The sequence below is a fragment of the Pleurodeles waltl genome, chromosome 5, assembly GCF_031143425.1.
Source record: "Pleurodeles waltl isolate 20211129_DDA chromosome 5, aPleWal1.hap1.20221129, whole genome shotgun sequence".
NCBI lineage: Eukaryota > Metazoa > Chordata > Amphibia > Caudata > Salamandridae > Pleurodeles > Pleurodeles waltl.
Genome location: NC_090444.1, coordinates 1,733,000,076 through 1,733,018,955, shown reverse-complemented (window position 1 = coordinate 1,733,018,955; position 18,880 = coordinate 1,733,000,076). Strand labels below are relative to the sequence as shown.

The following is an 18,880-nucleotide window of genomic DNA, read 5'->3' as shown; positions in this document are numbered from 1 at the left end:
GCATGCATGGCCTTAGAAAGTGACTGTAATGGCCACAGGGGACTGTTTCCTTATTGTGTGATACAGTAAACTATGATTCAATAGTGAGATACTGTTATCTGCTTATTTAAAGACACATATTTTTTTCTCTGCTAGTGAAACTTACGTTACCTGATGTTAAGGTAATAAATGTTCTAACTACCAGTACACATGTCACTTAAGTTGTGTTGTCATTACTTACATCTGAAATGGTTGTGTGTGATGTCAGCACGCCTTTGCCTGCCCTCTGCTGCACTGGTCCTGTCTGCTGGCTGTAGGGGGGGATATGGGATCATCATCCTCATCAGAGTCTGAATCAGATATTTCCACAGGTATGCCCCTGGTGGTAGCTATATTGTGCAGGATTGCACATGTGGCCACCATTCTACATGTCATCTCCGGGCTGTACTGTAGTGCCCCTCCACTTTTGTGGATGCACCGGAAGCGACTCTTCAGCAGCCCAAAGGTGCGCTCCACCACATTGTGGGTTGCCCTGTGTGCTGCATTGTATCTCCGCTCTGCTGGTGTTGTAGGATTGAGGTAGGGCGTCATCATGTAGGTGCGCACTGCATAGGCACTGTCTCCTGGAAGGAACAGAGGGTATAATGAGTAAGTGAGCTATCTGACGTCACAACGCCATCAAGGCGCCAGTGTACAGAGGGACAATACCTAGTAGATATCCTTCACCAAACTCCCCAGCTAGCAGTCTTGTGTGAATGCCGCTGTGGGGAAAGATATATGAATCATGTGTGCTCCCTGGGTACCTGGCCACAAGATCAGTTATGATGTAGGAGGCATTGCATATAACCTGTATATTCATTGAATGTTGGTATTTACGGTTGCGGTACACATACTCTGTGGCCGATGGTGGACAGATTGCAACATGTGTCCCATCTATGGCACCTAGGACGTGGGGGAACTGTGCTATCTGGTAGAAATCAATTTTTGTCTGCTGTATTTCCTGTGGGGTGTGGGTAAATCTGATATACTAGTGTATCCTACTCAGCATGGCGTTGATAAATGCATTGAAAAATCTAGAGACGGCACTCTGTGATAGTCCTCCAGCTGCTGCTATGACCCCTTGATAGCTCCCTGAGGCAAGTAGGTGCAGGGAGCATAATACTTGCACACGGGTGGGTATGCTATTAGTCCTATGTGTTGTGCGCTGCAGTATGGGTTGTAGCTCAGCTATCAGGTCCAGTATCATGTCAGAGCTCAACCTGTACTTCTCATATATCTCCTCCTCAGTCTGGTTAAAAAGGGTAATGTGCACTCTGAAAATGCGCTCCAGTCTCCTCCTCCCTCTCCTCAAACCTGCCAAGATCCTCATTCACCTCGTCATGACGTAGAGTGCAGCCATTGTGGAAAAGAGTCTAAGGCATTCTGGGCCTCTTTATATAGGTTGCACCTGGTTACCACCTGGTTTCATTTAGTGGTAATTTGCATGTGCAAAAGGCCATTCTGCGTAAAATCGCAATTTGCGTTTTTTTGATGCATCGAATTGCGACTTGGTTTTGCGAGACGCATTTTGCATCTCGCAATTTCCGACTTGAAATACCGAATCGCTAATTGAGATCCGGTATTTCATGTCGCAATTTGAGAGACGCAAAATGTGACACGCAAAACCAAGACGCAACGCTAAAAATTGCTATTTTTGCGATTCCTTATTTTTGGCCTGCGAATGCCTTTCATGCATCGCAGACCACGTTTTTGCATTCGCAAACGGACAAATTTAGCGATTCGCACCGTTTGCAAATGCAAATTCGTTTGATACATCTGGCCCTTTGTGTTGAAAGACAGAGAGGGAAGGTTCAATGCTGTTGCTCCAGATATGAAACTGGAACAGACGATACAGAGATCATAAAAAAGCTCCAAGAAAATCATTGGCAGACACGTAAAAGTGCATATGTTGCTAAATGGCAGGTAATTTACTATGAAGTCATTTCTATTTGCAATATTTTCAGAGAGATGAAAAATTCAAAATTAATGGACCACTAGTGAACCTGTTCCTCAGCACAAACTTGTGGAAAAGAGAGGGGAACGTTATAGTAAAAATGATGACAGCCTTCTTCATTTCATGCAGCAGCAAAGAAAACCCTTTGAAATGCATGTGCATGCATGGCATGGGGGGTCGAGGTATTTTTAGTTTTAGGGGCGGGGGTTGGGGTTTTAGTTTTAGGGGAGGGGGCATCGGGCGGTTTAGGTTTAGGGCGGGGGAGGAAGGGGAGGGGTATTTTTAGTTTTAGGGGCAAGGGTGGGGCATTGGGGTATTTTTTGTTTTAGGGATGGGGGTCGGTGGTTTAGGTTTGGGGAGGGGTATTTTTAGTTTTAGGGATGGGGTAGGGTGGGGGATGGGGGTGGTTTAGGTTTTAGGTGTGGGGGTTGGGGTGGTTTTAGGTTTATGGGGCGGGGTGAGGGGTTGCGGTAATTTTAGGAGTGGGGGTTGGGGTGGTTTTAGGTTTTAAGGGTGGGTTGGGTGTCGGGTAATTTTAGGGGCGGGGTGGGGGGTTAGGGGGATTTTAGGTTTTAGGGGCGGGTGGGGGGCTCGGGTAGTTTTAGGGGCAGGGGTGTTGGGGTGGTTTGAGGCTTTAGGGGTGGGTTGGGGGTCAAGTAATTTTAGGGGCGGGGTGAGGGGTTGGGAGGGTTTAGGTTTTAGGGGCGGGGGCTCGGGGTAGTTTTAGGGGCGGGGTGGTTTTAGGTTTAAGGAGTGGGGGTTGGGGTACTTTAGGTTTCAGGGATGGGGTGGGGGTTGGGGTTGTTTTAGGGGCAGGGTGAGGTTGCAGTAATTTTAGGGATGAGATGGGGTTGGGGTAGTTTTAGGGGCAAGGGTGGGAGGTTGCCGTGGTTTTAGGGGGGGGCACGCTAATTTTTAGGGGTGGGGGTGGGGGACCCGTGAGGATGCATGCTGGAACCATGCATGCCTATCACTAATGCCTTTACCAGGAATGCCTTTACAGCAAAAAATCATTGTTAAGGCATTCGTGGTAAAGGCATTAGTGGTAACAACGCGGTCGTTGTTCCGACCTCGTTGGTCAGGCATGCGTTGTTCCAGAATTCATTGTTCCGACATACATTCCTTCTTCCCATCAATCTAGGTAGTTGTTTTTAGCTGAAGAAATGGTCTCCTTTAACCGCATTTCTTGTGCGCAATTCCACATCCCTGAAGAAAATTCTCCATCTCCTTGGAAACCAATTGCGCCCTATTGTTTGTTAACAATGTTTCTGGAAGATCCTCCCTCACAATGAGATCTTTATAAAAAATTAATCACATGATGTGTTTCAATGCCTCTGGAAAAACATATTTCAGATCATCAGGAGTACAAATCTATCACAACTATAATGCACCTTTTGTGGGCATCCCCATGTATGGGTCCTAGAATGTCTAGAGCAATATCTTTCCATGGCTAACTTGGCCGATTTCTGATTATCATGGGTTGAGTCCTCAGTTTCACGCCTTTTTTATCACTCAAAGCACATTGCATGCATTCTCTCACCCAAAGTTCTACTTGTGTATCCATTCCCCGCCGCCAATAACTTGACCGTAATCTTTCTTTGGTTTTTGAGATATTTAAGTGAGACCTATGTGCTTCATCCAGCAACTCTTCTTGTAGTTTGACCTGAGGAACTAATCTAGTCCCTCTTAACAATAAACCACCGTTAGACGATAATTGATCCTTCACCAACCAAAAATCCCTTTAATCCACACCCCCTTGTTGTTTGTATTCTCAGCCAGTACAGATAAGATTCATCACCTTTTGTAAAGGTTCATCTCCCTTTACCTCCTCACGCCATCTTTCTTCTGAGATTATCTCACAATCAACTTCACAGACAAACTCTGTGTGATTGTTGGTAACATCCATAACCTGGTCACCATTTCCTCCATGTACTAATCTTGACAAAGTATTTGCTACTACATTTTCTGCTCCTGGAATGTACCTCACACTAAAATTATATTATTGTAAACTTACAACCCATTTAGAGCAAAGCAGAAATAGAGTCTATTCATTTTTTATTGAACACCTCACACAAAGGCGTGTGATCTGTTCTTACTACAAAAGTACTTCACCACAAAAACTTCTTCCATTGTTAAATCGCCCACTGAACCGCAAGAGCCTCTCTCTCTTTTTTATTACAGAGTACTTACATTCTGCACCTTTCAGACTCCTTGATATGAACATGATGGTATTTTCAGTGCCACATCCTCCTTGTTGCAAAACTGCCCGAGACCTATGAGGCTGGCATCAGTGGAATTTGTACTTAATTTTATCAAATTCTCTCATACTCAGCATTCCATGAAAAATGTACTCCTTTCCTCAATAGATTTCTCATATTGTATGTAATATCGACAAAGTTCTCAAAAAATTTATGATATTACTCTGCCATCCCTAGAAAATGCTTTAGCTCCTGCATAGTAGTGGGAGGAACTATTTTCTGAATGGTATCTACGATCCCTTCTGTGGGAATTACTCCTTCGCCTGTTATGGTATGGCCTAGATAATCAATGGTATTAAGGCCAAATCTGCATTTTCCTAATTTTATAGTGAGAATATGATCACACAACTTGCTCAAAACTCTTTCATCATGTTCTGTTTTATCTTTTCCATATACAAGTACATTTTAAGTCTAAACTGTTGCTGTGTCTATCTATGATGTGCAGGTTTGAGGCAAATTCTTACTCAGTATAATTAATTTTGAGGCATTGTGTTAGACCTGACAGCCTTAGGGTGGACACCCCTAACTTTTTGCCTGCCTCCCTCCACTTTTTGGATACTGTTTTTGCTGGTTTTAAGACTCTGAGCACTTTACCACTGCTAACCAGTGCTAAAGTGCATTTGCCTTTAAACATGATAACATTGGATCATACCCAATAAGATTATTTAATTTCTTATAAGTCCATAGTAAAGTGCACGGTATGTGCCCAGGGCCTGTAGATTAAATGCTACTAGTGGGCCTGCAGCACTGATTGTGCCACCCACTTAAGTAGCTTCTTAACCTTGTCCTAGGCCTGCCATTGCAAGGCCTGTGTGTGCAGTTTCACTGCCAATTCCACTTGGCATTTAAAAGTACTTGCCAAGCCCAACACTCCCCTTTTTCTACATATAAGTCACCCCTATGGTATGCCCTAGATAACCCACATGGCAGGGTGCTGTGTAGGCAAAAGACAGGACATGTACCTGTGTAGTTTACATGTCTTGGTAGTGTAAAACTCCTAAATTCATTTTTACACTGCTGTGAGGCCTGCTCCTTTCATAGGCTAAAATTGAGGCTTTCCCCATATACTGTTTGAGTGGTAGCTGCTGATCTGAAAGGAGTAGGAAGGTCATATTTAGTATTGACAGAATGGTGATACAAAATCCTGCTGACTGGTGAAGTTGGATTTAACATTACTATTTTAGAAATGCCACTTTTAGAAAGTGAGCATTTCTCTATACTTAAATCCTTCTGTGCCTTACGATCCACGTCGGGCTGGGTTCTGTTGACAGCTCCCTTGTGCATTCACTCAGACACACCCCAAACACAGGATGCTCAGTCTCACTTGCATACATCTGCATTTTGAATGGGTCTTCCTGGGCTGGGAGGGTGGAAGGCCTGACAATTACATGTCAAAGGACAGTAGCCTGCCCTTATACAAAGGACTGCCACACCCCCTACTTTGACCCTGGCAGACAGGATTGAACTGAAAAGGGACATTGTGCACTTCTAAACCACTATTTGAAGTCTCCCCCACTTCAAAGGCACATTTGGGTATTTAAAGAGGGACTCTGCCCCTACCAACTCAGACACTTCCTGGAGAAGAAACCTGAACCAGGACCTGCATCCTGCCAAGAAGAACTGGCTGGCTTCCCAAAGGACTCACCTGACTGCTATCTGTGAAGGGCTGCTGCCTTGCTGTTGCCCTGCTGCCTTGCTGCTCTCTGGCTGTGGTAAGAAGTGCTCTCCAAGGGTTTGGATAGAGCTTGCCTCCTGTTCGCTGAAGTCTCAGGACCAAAAAGACTTCATCTCTACAAGAGGGACTCCATGTGCGGCAAAAATCGACGCACAGCCTGCCAGAAACGATGCACAGCCTGCATTGCGGTAAAAAGTTTACTGCACGCCGAACCGGAACAATGCCATCTGACTTCTCAAGGAGAAGATCGACGCAGCAAACCGTAAATTCGACGCACGGCCCACTGGATCGACGCAGAGCCGAGCCGGAACGACACAGCCTGACTTCCAGAGAGGAATTGAAGCAGTGCCTGCTGTGCAGTAGAAATTTCCGTGCAACGCCCACCGGATCGACGCAGCTCCTGTGACTTTGTCCTGTCAGCGCCAGAAATCCACGCATTATCCCCGGGGCATCCGAAAACCCCGCAATCCAAGGAGGATCCACGACCCTGCGTGAAAACTAAATGATGCATTTCCGTGTGTGGCCCGAGAAATCGACGCACACCTCCCCATTTTTCACGCATCTCCTCATCTGCGGTTCTTTGCGGAGATTTTGAAGGCAAACCAGGTACTTTGTGCTTGAAAGAGACATTTATTGCTTTTAAAAGACTAACGACATTTTAAATAATTTTTACAGTGATATCTCAACATATACTTATTGCATTTCAATCGTTTTGACCTGCATTTTATCAGATAAATATTATATATTTTTCTCAACACTGTGTGGTGTATTTTTGTGGTGCTATACTGTGTTATTGCATGATTTATTGCACAAATACTTTATACATTGCCTTCTAAGTTAAGCCTGACTGCTCAGCGCCAAGCTACCAGAGGGGGGGGCACAGGATAATTTGGATTGTGTGTGACTTACCCTGACTAGAGTGAGGGTCCTTGCTTGGACAGGGGGTAACCTGACTGCCAACAAAAGACCCCATTTCTAACACATTACAATACCCATCCTCAATGTACTAGTAATGTTCTCGCAGTTGTTTTATATCATTGTATATGCTGTGCACATCAGCCATGTGCTACTTGCAAAACACTAGTTGTATGCAATGTACTAAGGGCCGTATTTATACTCCGTTTGCGCCGAATTTGCGTCGTTTTTTTCGACGCAAATTCGACGCTAAACTAACGCCAACTAACGCCATATTTATACTATGGCGTTAGAGGCGAATAGCGCCAAAGTTCCCGGAATGTGCGTCATTTTTTAGCGTGAACCCCTTCCTTGCGTTAATGATATGCAAGGGAGGCGTTCCCGTCTAAAAAATGACTCCCAGGCCTTTACGTGGTATTTATACTCCCGGGCAAAAGAGACGCCCGGGAGTGGGCGTGGCTAAAAACGGCGCATTTGCGCCGCTTTTTAACGCCTGGGTCAGGCATGGCGTTAAGGGACAAGTGGGCTCAAAATGAGCCCAGAGTGCCCTCCCCTGCCCCCAGGGACCCCCCCTGCCACCCTTGCCCACCCCAGGAGGACACCCAAGGCTGGAGGGACCCACCCCAGGGACATTCAGGTAAGTTCAGGTAAGTATTTTTTTTTTTTTTTTTAATAATTTTTTTTGGCATAGGGGGGCCTGATTTGTGCCCCCCTACATGCCACTATGCCCAATGACCATGCCCAGGGGACAGAAGTCCCCTGGGCATGGCCATTGGGCAAGGGGGCATGACTCCTATCTTTACAATGATAGGAGTCATGTTGATGGGGGATGGGCGTCGTTAAAAAATGGCGCAAGTCGGGTTAAGACGATTTTTTCGACGTAACCTGACTTGCCCCATTTTAAGACGCCCATACGCCATTTTCCCCCTACGCCGGCGCTGTCTGGTCTACGTGGTTTTTTCCCACGCAAACCAGGCAGCGCCGGTCTGATTGCGCCGTCTAACGCCATTCCATAAATACGGCGCCCGCATGGCGCTTCAGAATGGCGTTAGACGGCGCAAAACTTTTTGACGCTAAACTGCGTTAGCGCAGTTTAGCGTCAAAAAGTATAAATATGGGCCTAAATGCTCTGCACATCAGCGATGTGCCTCCCCCAAATCAGATTGATGCGTTTGACCAATAAAGTCTGCTGTGCGCATGTGATATGCCTTTCAAAAAAACACACCCATTGTATGCAATGTATTATGTGCTGTGCACATCAGCCATGTGCCTTTCACAAACGGATTGATGCATTTGTTCAATAAAGTTTGCTGTGCGTATCAGTGATACGCTATTTTCATTTATAATGAAGCGTAAACACTGTGACAATATCTGTAAGCAGACTTGAGAAATTTTTTGCTACAATTCACTATTTCTTGGGGACCCCTTTCCATTTGCGAATGGGTTAACACCAATTTGAAAATGGCGTTAGCTGCGATTGTTTTGCGACCGCATTCACGGTCACAGAACAATGGTACATGGGCCTGTGAGTTGCATTTAGGAAGGGACACCCTTGGGACGCCCGTTCCTAATTCCATGTCCCAATCCCTATTTTGCAAGTCGGTAACAGGATACCAGTCACAAACAGAAATTTTTGCCTGTGCAAAATCGTGTTGTCCATCTTGCCCAATTTTCAGAGAAGGAGATCACGGTTAATTGATGATGGATGTAATGTTCACCATTCTAAAATACCAATAAATTAATTTAAAAAAGAAGAGAGCTAAACGTTGAGGTTTTGAAGTCCTAGCACATAAGATTAGGGTGGTCATTACAACCCTGGCAGACGGTGTTAAAGCTGCGGTAAGACCGCCAACAGGCCGGCGGTAAACAAAATTGCAATTACGACCGTGGCGGAAACCGCCAACAAAGACAGCCACTTTAACACTCAGACTGCCACGGCGGTACAAACAAACAGCGTGGCGGTCACCGCCAACAGACAGGCGGGAGACAATGTACCGCCCACACTATTATGACAGGCCAATCCGCCACCTTTTCCGGGGCGGATACACCACAGATAAAAACACGGCGGAAACAGGGATTTCGAAGGGAAAACGCTCACCTCTACACACTCCACGAGGAACGAGGACACCATGGAACCAGAACTCCAAATCCTACCTGCAAGAGTCTTCCTGCTCCTCTACCAGGAGCACGAACGCCAGCGGCGAAGACCACGGTGAGTACTGCACCTACGACACAGGGGAGGGGGGGAGGCAAAAAACAGGGACACACACACGCAAACACCCCACCCCGCACCCCCTCACCCACTACAACACACACACTAATGCATATCAATACATCACAGTCACAGACCCCCAAACCCCCCCGGAAGAATGCAAAGACCAAAGAAAATGAGTGTAACTATCGGAATATATTACAAACAAGTAGGCAGAAATATATATATACACCATGTCCAAAATAAATACCAGGCATAGAAGTCCAGGTACTGCACAAAGAAAGTCCGTGGAACACTGGGACCACACGGTATGGGCGAGGCCCACACAAGATCCCCGACCATGACGCAGAGAACACTGCAGGGGCATCAGAGAGCAAGAAAACAGGCACCTCAGGGGGAGGGAAAGGGGGAGCACCTCAGCCGCTTCAGTGCATGACGCCAAATCCACGAGGGGGCCACATGCCCACTGTTCAATCCTGGGGAGTGCAAAGCCACAGTCTCTCAAGTCTCTACAGTGGGTGGGTTGCCCACTGTTCAATCCCGGGGAGTGCAAAGCCACAGTCTCTCAAGTCTCTACAGTGGGTGGGTTGCCCACTGTTCAATCCCGGGGAGTGCAAAGCCACAGTCTCTCAAGTCTCTACAGAGGGTGGGTTGCCCACTGTTCAATCCCGGGGAGTGCAAAGCCACAGTCTCTCAAGTCTCTACAGTGGGTGGCTTGCCGACTGTTCAATCCCGGGGAGTGCAAAGCCACAGTCTCTCAAGTCTCTACAGTGGGTGGGTTTCCCACTGTTCAATCCTGGGGAGTGCAAAGCCACAGTCTCTCAAGTCTCTACAGTGGGTGGGTTGCCCACTGTTCAATCCTGGGGAGTGCAAAGCCACAGTCTCTCAAGTCTCTACAGTGGGTGGCTTGCCGACTGTTCAATCCTGGGGAGTGCAAAGCCACAGTCTCTCAAGTCTCTACAGTGGGTGGGTTGCCGACTGTTCAATCCTGGGGAGTGCAAAGCCACAGTCTCTCAAGTCTCTACAGTGGGTGGGTTGCCCACTGTTCAATCCTGGGGAGTGCAAAGCCACAGTCTCTCAAGTGGATAACAGTCTCCACTGGTTCTGGAGGGGGACTGGTGCCCAGAGTGCTTCACCCTGTGAAGGACAGAGGTAGTGGATGGATATCTCCATTGGTTCTGGAGGGGGACTGGTGCCCAGAGTGCTTCATCCTGTGAAGGACAGAGGTAGTGGATGACAGTCTCCACTGGTTCTGGAGGGGGACTGGTGCCCAGAGTGCATCACTCACCCCGTGACTGACCCAGTTGCGTCAGTGCCCCTGCCGCTCATGGGCTTGCGGTGCTTGAGTTGGCAGTGCCCTGTTCAGCGGTGCTTGAGTTGGCGGTGCCCTGTTCAGCCGTGCTTGAGTTGGCGGTGCCCTGTTCAGCCGTGCTTGAGTAGGCGGTGCCCTGTTCAGCGGTGCTTGAGTAGGTGGTGCCCTGTTCAGCGGTGCTTAAGTAGGCGGTGCCCTGTTCAGCGGTGCTTCAGTAGGCGGTGCCCTGTTCAGCGGTGCTTGAGTTGGCGGTACCCTGTTCAGCGGTGCTTGAGTTGGCGGTGTCCTGTTCAGCGGTGCTTGAGTAGGCGGTGCCCTGTTCAGCGGTGCTTGAGTTGGCGGTGCCCTGTTCAGCGGTGCTTGAGTTGGCGGTGCCCTGTTCAGTGGTGCTTGAGTTGGGCAGGCGGTGCCCTGTTCAGCGGTGCTTGAGTTGGCGGTGCCCTGTTCAGCGGTGCTTGAGTAGGCGGTTCCCTGTTCAGCGGTGCTTGAGTTGGCGCTGCCCTGTTCAGCGGTGCTTGAGTAGGCGGTGCCCTGATCAGCGGTGCTTGAGTTGGCGGTCCTTCATGGCCCAGCGGGGCTTGTGCTGGTGGTCCTTCACGGCCCAGTGGGGCTTGTGCTGGCGGTCCTTCATGGCCCAGCGGGGCTTGTGCTGGCGGTCCTTCACGGCCCAGCGGGGCTTGTGTTGGTGGTCCTTCCTAGCCCAACGGGGCTTGTGCTGGCGGTCCTTCATGGCCCAGCTGGGCTGGGGCTGGCGGACCTTCATGGCCCAGCTGGGCTGGGGCTGGCGGTGTCCTCCTGGGCAGCTGGGCTGGGGTTGGCGGTGTCCTCCTGGGCAGCTGGGCTGGGGCTGGCGGTGGCCTCCTGGGCAGCAGGGATGATGGCGGTCTTCTCTGCCGTGCAGCCCTTCCCAGACTTGCCGGGTTTCTTGTGGCCCTTCACCACCTTGGAAGGTGTCACAGCTGACCACACTCCCAACGGGACCCCTGGGAGCGGCTTTGGTGGCTGGAGTCATCCCCCTCTCCCGCCGGGCACTGGCCAACTTCTGATGCTTCACTGGTGGGGGACTGGCTGTGCTGTGGCTCCGTGCCACACTGGCTGTCCTGGTGGCCGATGCACTCCACATACCTGTGACTACAGGCACCACTGGTCCCGGAGATGTTGTGGCTGAGGTGCTACTTCGGGACCTATGAGATGGACGGGGTGGGGGAGGTGTGGGAAAAAGGTCAAGGCTGGACAGGAAAATTCTTTTGGACACACTGGGACGGGTAGCTGGATGGGGGTTTGGGAGTGGAGGAAGAGGTGGTGGTAGTAGGAGGTGTACGTTTGGTGACTTTGGGTGCAGGTGCATGCGCTGGAGGCTGTCGTGAGGTGGATGGCTGTTTTCGGGTGGGTGTGTGCCTGCGTTTGTGTATCTTGGGAGGGGGCGTCACAGACACACTGGGAGAGGACACATGGGACGTGTGAATGGTAGTGGGGGTGGTGACTGCACGTGAGCGGGGTGTGCTGGTGGGTGTGCTGGTGAGGGACGTAGTGGCTGTAGAGGTAGTGCATGCAGGTGTGAGTGTAGACGAGACTGGGAGGGAGGAGGGAGACGACGAGGATCGGGACACAGTGGAGGCAGTGGATGTTGGTGTGTCTGCATGTGTGTTTTGCTTGCATGAGTGTCTGTGTGATGTGTGGTGCTTATGTTTGCCTGAGCTTCCCTTGTGTGGTGAGGTTTGTGCAGGCTGGTCTGATGGTGTGCTTGGGATAGGCAGAGGTACAGGGGATTGGGTCTGGGTGGAGGAAGTTGGAGGGGGGAGGCTAGAGATGGGGACAATGGCTGCCATCAGTGCTGAGGCCAGAGTTTGAAAAGCTCGGTAAAGGGCCGCCTGACCAGAATGAATGCCCTCCAGGAATGCATTAGTTTGTTGCAACTGCCTTTCTACACCCTGGATGGCATTCAAAATGGTAGACTGCCCAACAGTGAGGGACCTGAGGAGGTCAATGGCCTCCTCACTGAGGGCTGCAGGGGTGACTGGGGCAGGGCCTGAGGTGCCTGGGGCGAAGGTGATGCCCACCCTCCTGGGTGAGCAGGCACGGGGCAAAGGCTGAGGGGCTGCTGGGAGGGCGGTGCTGGTAGGGGGGGTGGCGGCTCTACCTGTAGATGCGGGGGCACAGATGTTGCCGCCACCACAAGGGAGCTCCCATCAGAGGATGAGTCTGTGTCGCTGGTATCAGCTCCTGTCCCCGCCGTGGAGCTCCCCTCGCCCTCCATCCCACCGGTGAAATCTGAGTATGTAGTGTCGACCTCCAGGGCCATGTGGGATGCAGCTCCCTCCTGCTCCGGTGCCACTGCTCCTCCGCCTGATGATACTAATGCACACATGTACAGGGAGACCAAAAAAAGGGGGGGGAGACAGAAGAAAGACAAGTTGAGTGCATGGATTACCGCTACCTTTGGCGGACAAGACAGACACAGAACCCCCCTGCACTACGCCGCTCTCTTGGGCTCCTCAGTTCAATTCCTGAGAAATGGCCTACAAGGCTATGGATGACATCTGCACACATAGATGACACAGGGGCATGAATCGCTGTACTTGGCACTCTACAGAGGTGGGGTGGGGTGCCACAGGGCTTGCCTTACGGAGGGGCCTAGCCTACGGAACTCGCCCTGGCCTAGGGAAACCCACAGCCCTCCACCCCCACCCAGACAACTCCACTGCGCGCAAAGTCAGCTGAATGAGAGTGTACTCACCCCCTTGTGTCTGCTGTGATGCCCTCAAGCGCCCATCCAACTCTGGGTAGGCCACCGCCAGGATCCTGAACATCAGGGGGGTCATGGTTCGACGGGCACCCCTCCCACGTTGGGAGGCCATCCCCAGCTGAGCCTCCGCCGTCTTCTTGCTCCAGCGGCGAATGTCCTCCCATCTTTTCCGGCAGTGGGTGCTCCGTCTGTGGTAGACCCCTAGGGTCCGGACGTCCTTGGCGATGGCACGCCAAATATCTTTCTTCTGGTGGGCGCTGACCTACATGAAATGTACAGGGGAAGAAGACAAGTCATTACCAACTGCACCGTCAAAGTGAGTGGCCCCCATCCCTATCCTTGCCATGTGGCACATGCATTCACCGTCTTTCATGAACGCAGCACTCTGCCCCCTTCCTTCTTACATCCAGCCCTCTCCACACAGGCATAGCCCATACAACATGCTCCCTGTGTACTTACCTGTTTGTCTGGAGGACTGTTGAGTAGCGTGTACTGGGGGAGGACCCCATCAACGAGCTTCTCCAACTCCTCTGATGCGAAGGCAGGGGCCCTTTCCCCAGACGCATGAGCCATTGTCTCTTCCAGACCGAGGTCACAGCAGCACTTGCAGTGTAGGTCCTCTCCTGTCGAAGATCAGGTATCGAGTGACTGAACAGATAGAAAATGGCGGTCACGTGCGCGGCGGTGCGTACCGTCACCGCCGGCGTACATCGTCATTGGCTCCTGGGACCCATAGGGTCCAATGTTAACCAATGCAGCATTGCGCCGCGGTCTTCGACCGCCTACCGTGACAGTGTACAACGCCAGCGCAGTTACCTCACACCCCATTGTCCCACTTCAGCGGTCAGGCAGCCGTCATTTCAGGGGCCCACATGGCTTCATTTTCAACTGCGTCACACATACCTAGGCCTAGACTCAACACACATACAGGCCACCTTTTGTGTATGATTGGTGTTCTGGATAAACTGTGGGGACGTACCTCTGAGTTGTTTGACTCTGTGCTCGCTGTTGTCCTTCATAGGCACCGTCCGCTGGGACATATGAGGAGATGGTGGCATCCTCCAGTGTACCGACCGTTGGTGGACCTGTCGACAATGGAGGAGCGACATTTGATAATCACCTACAGGCTTGACCGTGCCACAATCCAGGAATTGTGTACCCAGTTGGAGCCAGACCTGATGTCAGCAATCCGCTATCCCACAGGAATCCCCCCTCAAGTGCAGGTGCTGTCAGTGCTCCATTTCCTTCCAAGTGGCACTTTTCAAACAACTGTGGCCATGGCATCAGGGATGTCCCAGCCTATGTTTTCCAACGTATTGTCCAGAGTGTTGTCTGCCCTACTGAAACACATGCGGAGCTACATCGTTTTCCCTCAGGTGGAGGATTTGCCTACAGTGAAAGGTGATTTCTATGCCCTGGGACATATCCCCAACATCATGGGTGCCATTGATGGGACACATGTGGCTTTGGTCCCCCCCACAGGAGTAAACAAGTGTACAGAAACCGGAAGAGTTATCATTCAATGAATGTACAGATGGTATGTTTGGCAGACCAGTACATCTCCCATGTGAATGCCATGTTCCCTGGCTCAGTGCATGACACCTACATCCTGCGGAATAGCAGCATCCCTTATGTGATTGGTCAACTCCAGAGGCACCTGGAAGCAAGTCAGTGGGAATGGTTGTCTGGGTCTGGGGTTATCCCTCCAGGTTATTGTGTTTCTAACACGTGCCCCTCACCATTTGTAGGTGACTCTGGTTATCCCAACCTGTCATGGCTACTGACCCCAGTGAGGAATCCCAGGACCAGGGCAGAGGAATGCTACAATGAGGCCCATGGGCGAACTAGGAGGGTGATCGAGCGGACCTTCGGCCTCCTGAAGGCCAGGTTCCGGTGCCTCCATATTACAGGTGAATCCCTATTCTACTCACCAAAGAAGGTGTGCCAGATCATTGTGGCCTGCTGTATGCTTCACAACTTGGCTTTGCGAAGCCAGGTGCCTTTTCTGCAGGAGGATGGTCCAGATGGAGGTGTTACTGCAGCTGTGGAGCCTGTGGACAGTGATGAGGAGGAAGCAGAGGAACAAGACATGCACAAGAGGGACTCAGTGATCCTGCAATATTTCCAGTGAGACACAGGTAAGAATACAAACCTGCCTACTACATGTACTTTAACACTACTACCTCTATACTGTCTGTTGTTTTCACCCAGTGTATGGTCACTGAGTTGTCACTTTCCCTTATGGTTTCACAGATGTGGGTCCCACTATGTGACATCTGCTTAGATTCCTCATGGACTAGAGCTGTGTGACATAGGTATGTTGACATTACTATCTTAAAAAACATTTTGTCACTGTAATTGCTAATACACTATTTCGAAATCACAGACAGGCTCCAGATCATTTTGTGCTTTAGGTGTGTTTATTTAAATGCTCAAAATTGGAGGGGGTAGTGAAATGGTGAGGGGTGATGGCGGAGGAGTGTCCATGGCAGAGTCCAGTCTATTAGTCTCACAGGTGCATTGCCCATATGGGCATAGGAAGTGGAGCTGGGGCAGTTTAATTATGGACAGGGTTACAAAGTGGGACAGTAGGATGACAATCAGGGTGGTCTCATTTCTTGGCGGGGGTCTTGGCATCGTGCTCTGTCTTGTTCCTGGATCTCAGGGACGGTTTGCGGGGTGGTTCTCCCTCTGCAGGGGGTGGGGTGCTGGTGTGGTGGTCCTGTGGCAGTGCCTCCTGTCCACTAGCGCCGGCGGAGGTGGTAGGCAGTTCATCGTCCATGCTAGTGTCAGGGGCCCCTTGTAGTGCCACAGTGTCCCTCCTGTTGTTGAGTACTTCCTTCAGCACCCCTACAATGGTGCCCAGGGTGGAGCTGATGGTTCTGAGTTCCTCCCTGAAGCCCATATACTGTTCCTCCTGCATGCGCTGGGTCTCCTGAAACTTGGCCAGTACCCATCGTCTCCTGGGAGTGGTGGTAGGCTCCCTTGATGGAGGAGAGGGCCTCGTGGAGAGTGGGTTCCCTTGGCCTGTCCTCCCCCTGTCGCACGGCAGCCCTCCCAGTTCCCCTGTGTTCCAGTGCCTCTGTCCCCTGGACCGTGTGCCCACTACCACTGCCCCCAGGTCCCTGGTGTTGTTGGGGTGGTGGGTTATCCTGGGTTCCCTGTAGTGGTGGACACACAGCTGATTGACGTGTCCTGGGGACGGAGGTATGGGCCCGATGGGTGGGTGCTGTGCTGGTGTTTCCAGAGGGGGGAAGGTCTGTGATGGCCTGTGCCTGTGTGAGGGGAACCGACTGTCCAGAGGTCCCCGATGGTCCGGGCTGGTCATCTAGATCCAGTTGGACAGAGGTGCTGTCATCACTGTGGGCCTCTTCTGTTGGTGGTGTGGACATGTGTGGACCCTCCTGTCCGGTGACGTTGGGTAGGGGTCCTGCAGGGGTATAAAAGGATGGTTATTAAATCTGTGTGTGTAATGGTGTGCAATGGGTGGGTGACTGTGTACCCCAGTGCTAGCATTCCTGTGTGGGAGCTTGTGTGATGATGGTTTAGGGGGGTGTATGGGTATGTGCAGTGGGCATGCTTTGGTGATGTGTGTCCATGCTTTGATGTTGCATGCAGGGCTTGGTGTTGGGATGGGTGGTTTGTGATGTTGGGACATTTGTGAGGAGTAGGGGTGCTGGGGGTGAGGGTGGGGGAATGTGATAGCATGCAGGTAGCGTGGGGGATGTAATAGTAAAGCTTTGACTTACCAGAGTCCATTCCTCCAGCTACTCCTGCGAGGCCCTCAGGATGCAGAATCGCCAAGACCTGCTCCTCCCATGTTGTTAGTTGTGGGTGAGGAAGTAGGGGTCTGCCGCCAGTCCACTGAACCGCCTGGTGGTGTCTTGAGACCACGGAAAGCACCTTCCCCCGTAGGTCGTTCCACCTCTTCCTGATGTCCTCCCAATTTCTTGGGTGTTGTCCGACTACGTTGACCCTGTCCACTATTCTTCGCCATAGCTCCATCTTCCTTGCAATGAGGTGTGCTGCACCTGTGATCTGAATAGCTGTGGCTCTACCCGGACGATTTCCTCCACCATGACCCTGAGCTCCTCCTCCGAGAACCTGGGGTGTCTTTGCCGTGCCCTGGGGTGGTGTGGGTGATGTGTGGGGTGGATTGTGTGGTGATAAGTGTGGTGATATGTAGTAGTGTGTTGTGTGAGGTGCGTGGAAGTTGTGTGGGTGATGGTGTTGTGTGCCTGTGGATGCTGTTGTTCTTGCTGGTGCTGTCTCTCTCTGGCCTTCTTTCTGAATGTTTGGTAGTAGGGGTTTGTGGGTGATGTGGGTGTGTGTTTTATATTGTAATGGGTGTGTGGGAGTGGTGTGTGTATGTGTATCGGGTGTGTGTATTTTGAATTGTCCAATGTGGCTGTGTTTTGTAAGAGTGTGTGTATTTTTTGTGCGGCGGTGTGTACCGCCAAAGGAATACCGCGGTTGGAAGACCGCCGCGTGGATTTGTGTGTCGTGATAGTGTGGGCGTATTTCTGTTGGCGTGACGGTGTCGGTTTTGTTTTCGCCAGTGTATCACTGACCTTTGGTGTGGCGGACTTGTGTGGGTGTCTGAATTATGGCGGATTCTGAGATGTGGGTCATAATAGCTGTGGCGGAATTCCGCGGCCGCAGCGGTGTGTTGGCGGTCTTCTGCACGGCGGTAAGCGGCTTTTACCGCCAATGTTGTAATGAGGGCCTAGGTCTGCATTTGGTCCTTGGTTCAACCTCGACACACAAGAAACTATTCTTGCGATATGATGGCAAACTATTTGCATAATATTATAATGTAATAGTAGCAATGCCACACCAAGTACCATCATTAAATAGCTGTCCGTTTATCTTTTTGTAAATCAAATATATTTCGCTCTTTACTGGAGAGTCACTCTACAATGTATAGAGGTCAGTGATGAAATAAGATGGCCTAAATGGAAAGAGAGAAACGTCTTTGGGAAACTATAGACCATTATAACAAGAAAGCTACAAAAGGTGAAATTGGGATCTATATAGTATTTTAGGTAAGAATATCTATTCCATATATAAAACCTACCGTAAACCATAGTGAACTAGAGATATAGGTGTTATGAATCATGAATAAATAAACGTCAAACCTCAAGTAAATGAGCATGTATTGGGTTACCGGTTCCTCCTTGATAAGAAAAGCCTCTATGAAATTTCTCCTTTCATCACTATTCAATTCTTGGCGACTCTCCAAAAATGTTTTCCGCAGGAAAGAATGTATATCTTCTGTATTTTGATGTACAGTCTTGTGATTTCCAGGTAAGAATTTGAAAGCAGGGAAAAAATTGTAGAGCTGTAGTATGGAAGAGGAAAAAGTAAATTGCATTATCTCAATAGTTAATTAGTAATTAATAGTATAGCTTATAGGTCGACACAACTAAACCCTAGGACCCCAATCCATAGTGCTGAGTCAGGTGTGTTTGTGCCTGAATTAGTATTGCTAACAATGCACAAAGGGGCATATTTATGGAAAAGTGGTGCATCATTCATGATGTGTCACTTTTCTAGTGCCGCATTGTGTCCCCCTAACAACACCATGTGTGCCATACTTACAACACAGTGCACCATGGCAGTCATGTTCACATTAGCGTCACAATTTATGGTGCTAATGTGGCACTTCGCTGGATTAGCGCCATAAATTATGGCACTAATGCAGCAAAGCCTAGGGAGGCCCATTGTTTTCAATGGGAACATCAGCGTAACGCCTGCCTATAATGAAGCTGGCTCAGAAAAATGGCACAG

The 18,880-nt window shown here is 50.1% G+C and overlaps 1 protein-coding gene across 1 annotated transcript in view; it reads right to left on the bottom strand.

Moving 5' to 3' along the window:
• The window catches only part of LOC138296720 (cytochrome P450 2K4-like), a 478,978-nt gene that overhangs the window by 82,056 nt on the left and 378,042 nt on the right, over window positions 1–18,880 (bottom strand). The window contains exon 5 of the mRNA XM_069236121.1: window positions 18,258–18,431. Coding sequence (XP_069092222.1) covers window positions 18,258–18,431 — 174 coding nt within the window. The remainder of the gene's footprint in view (window positions 1–18,257; window positions 18,432–18,880) is intronic.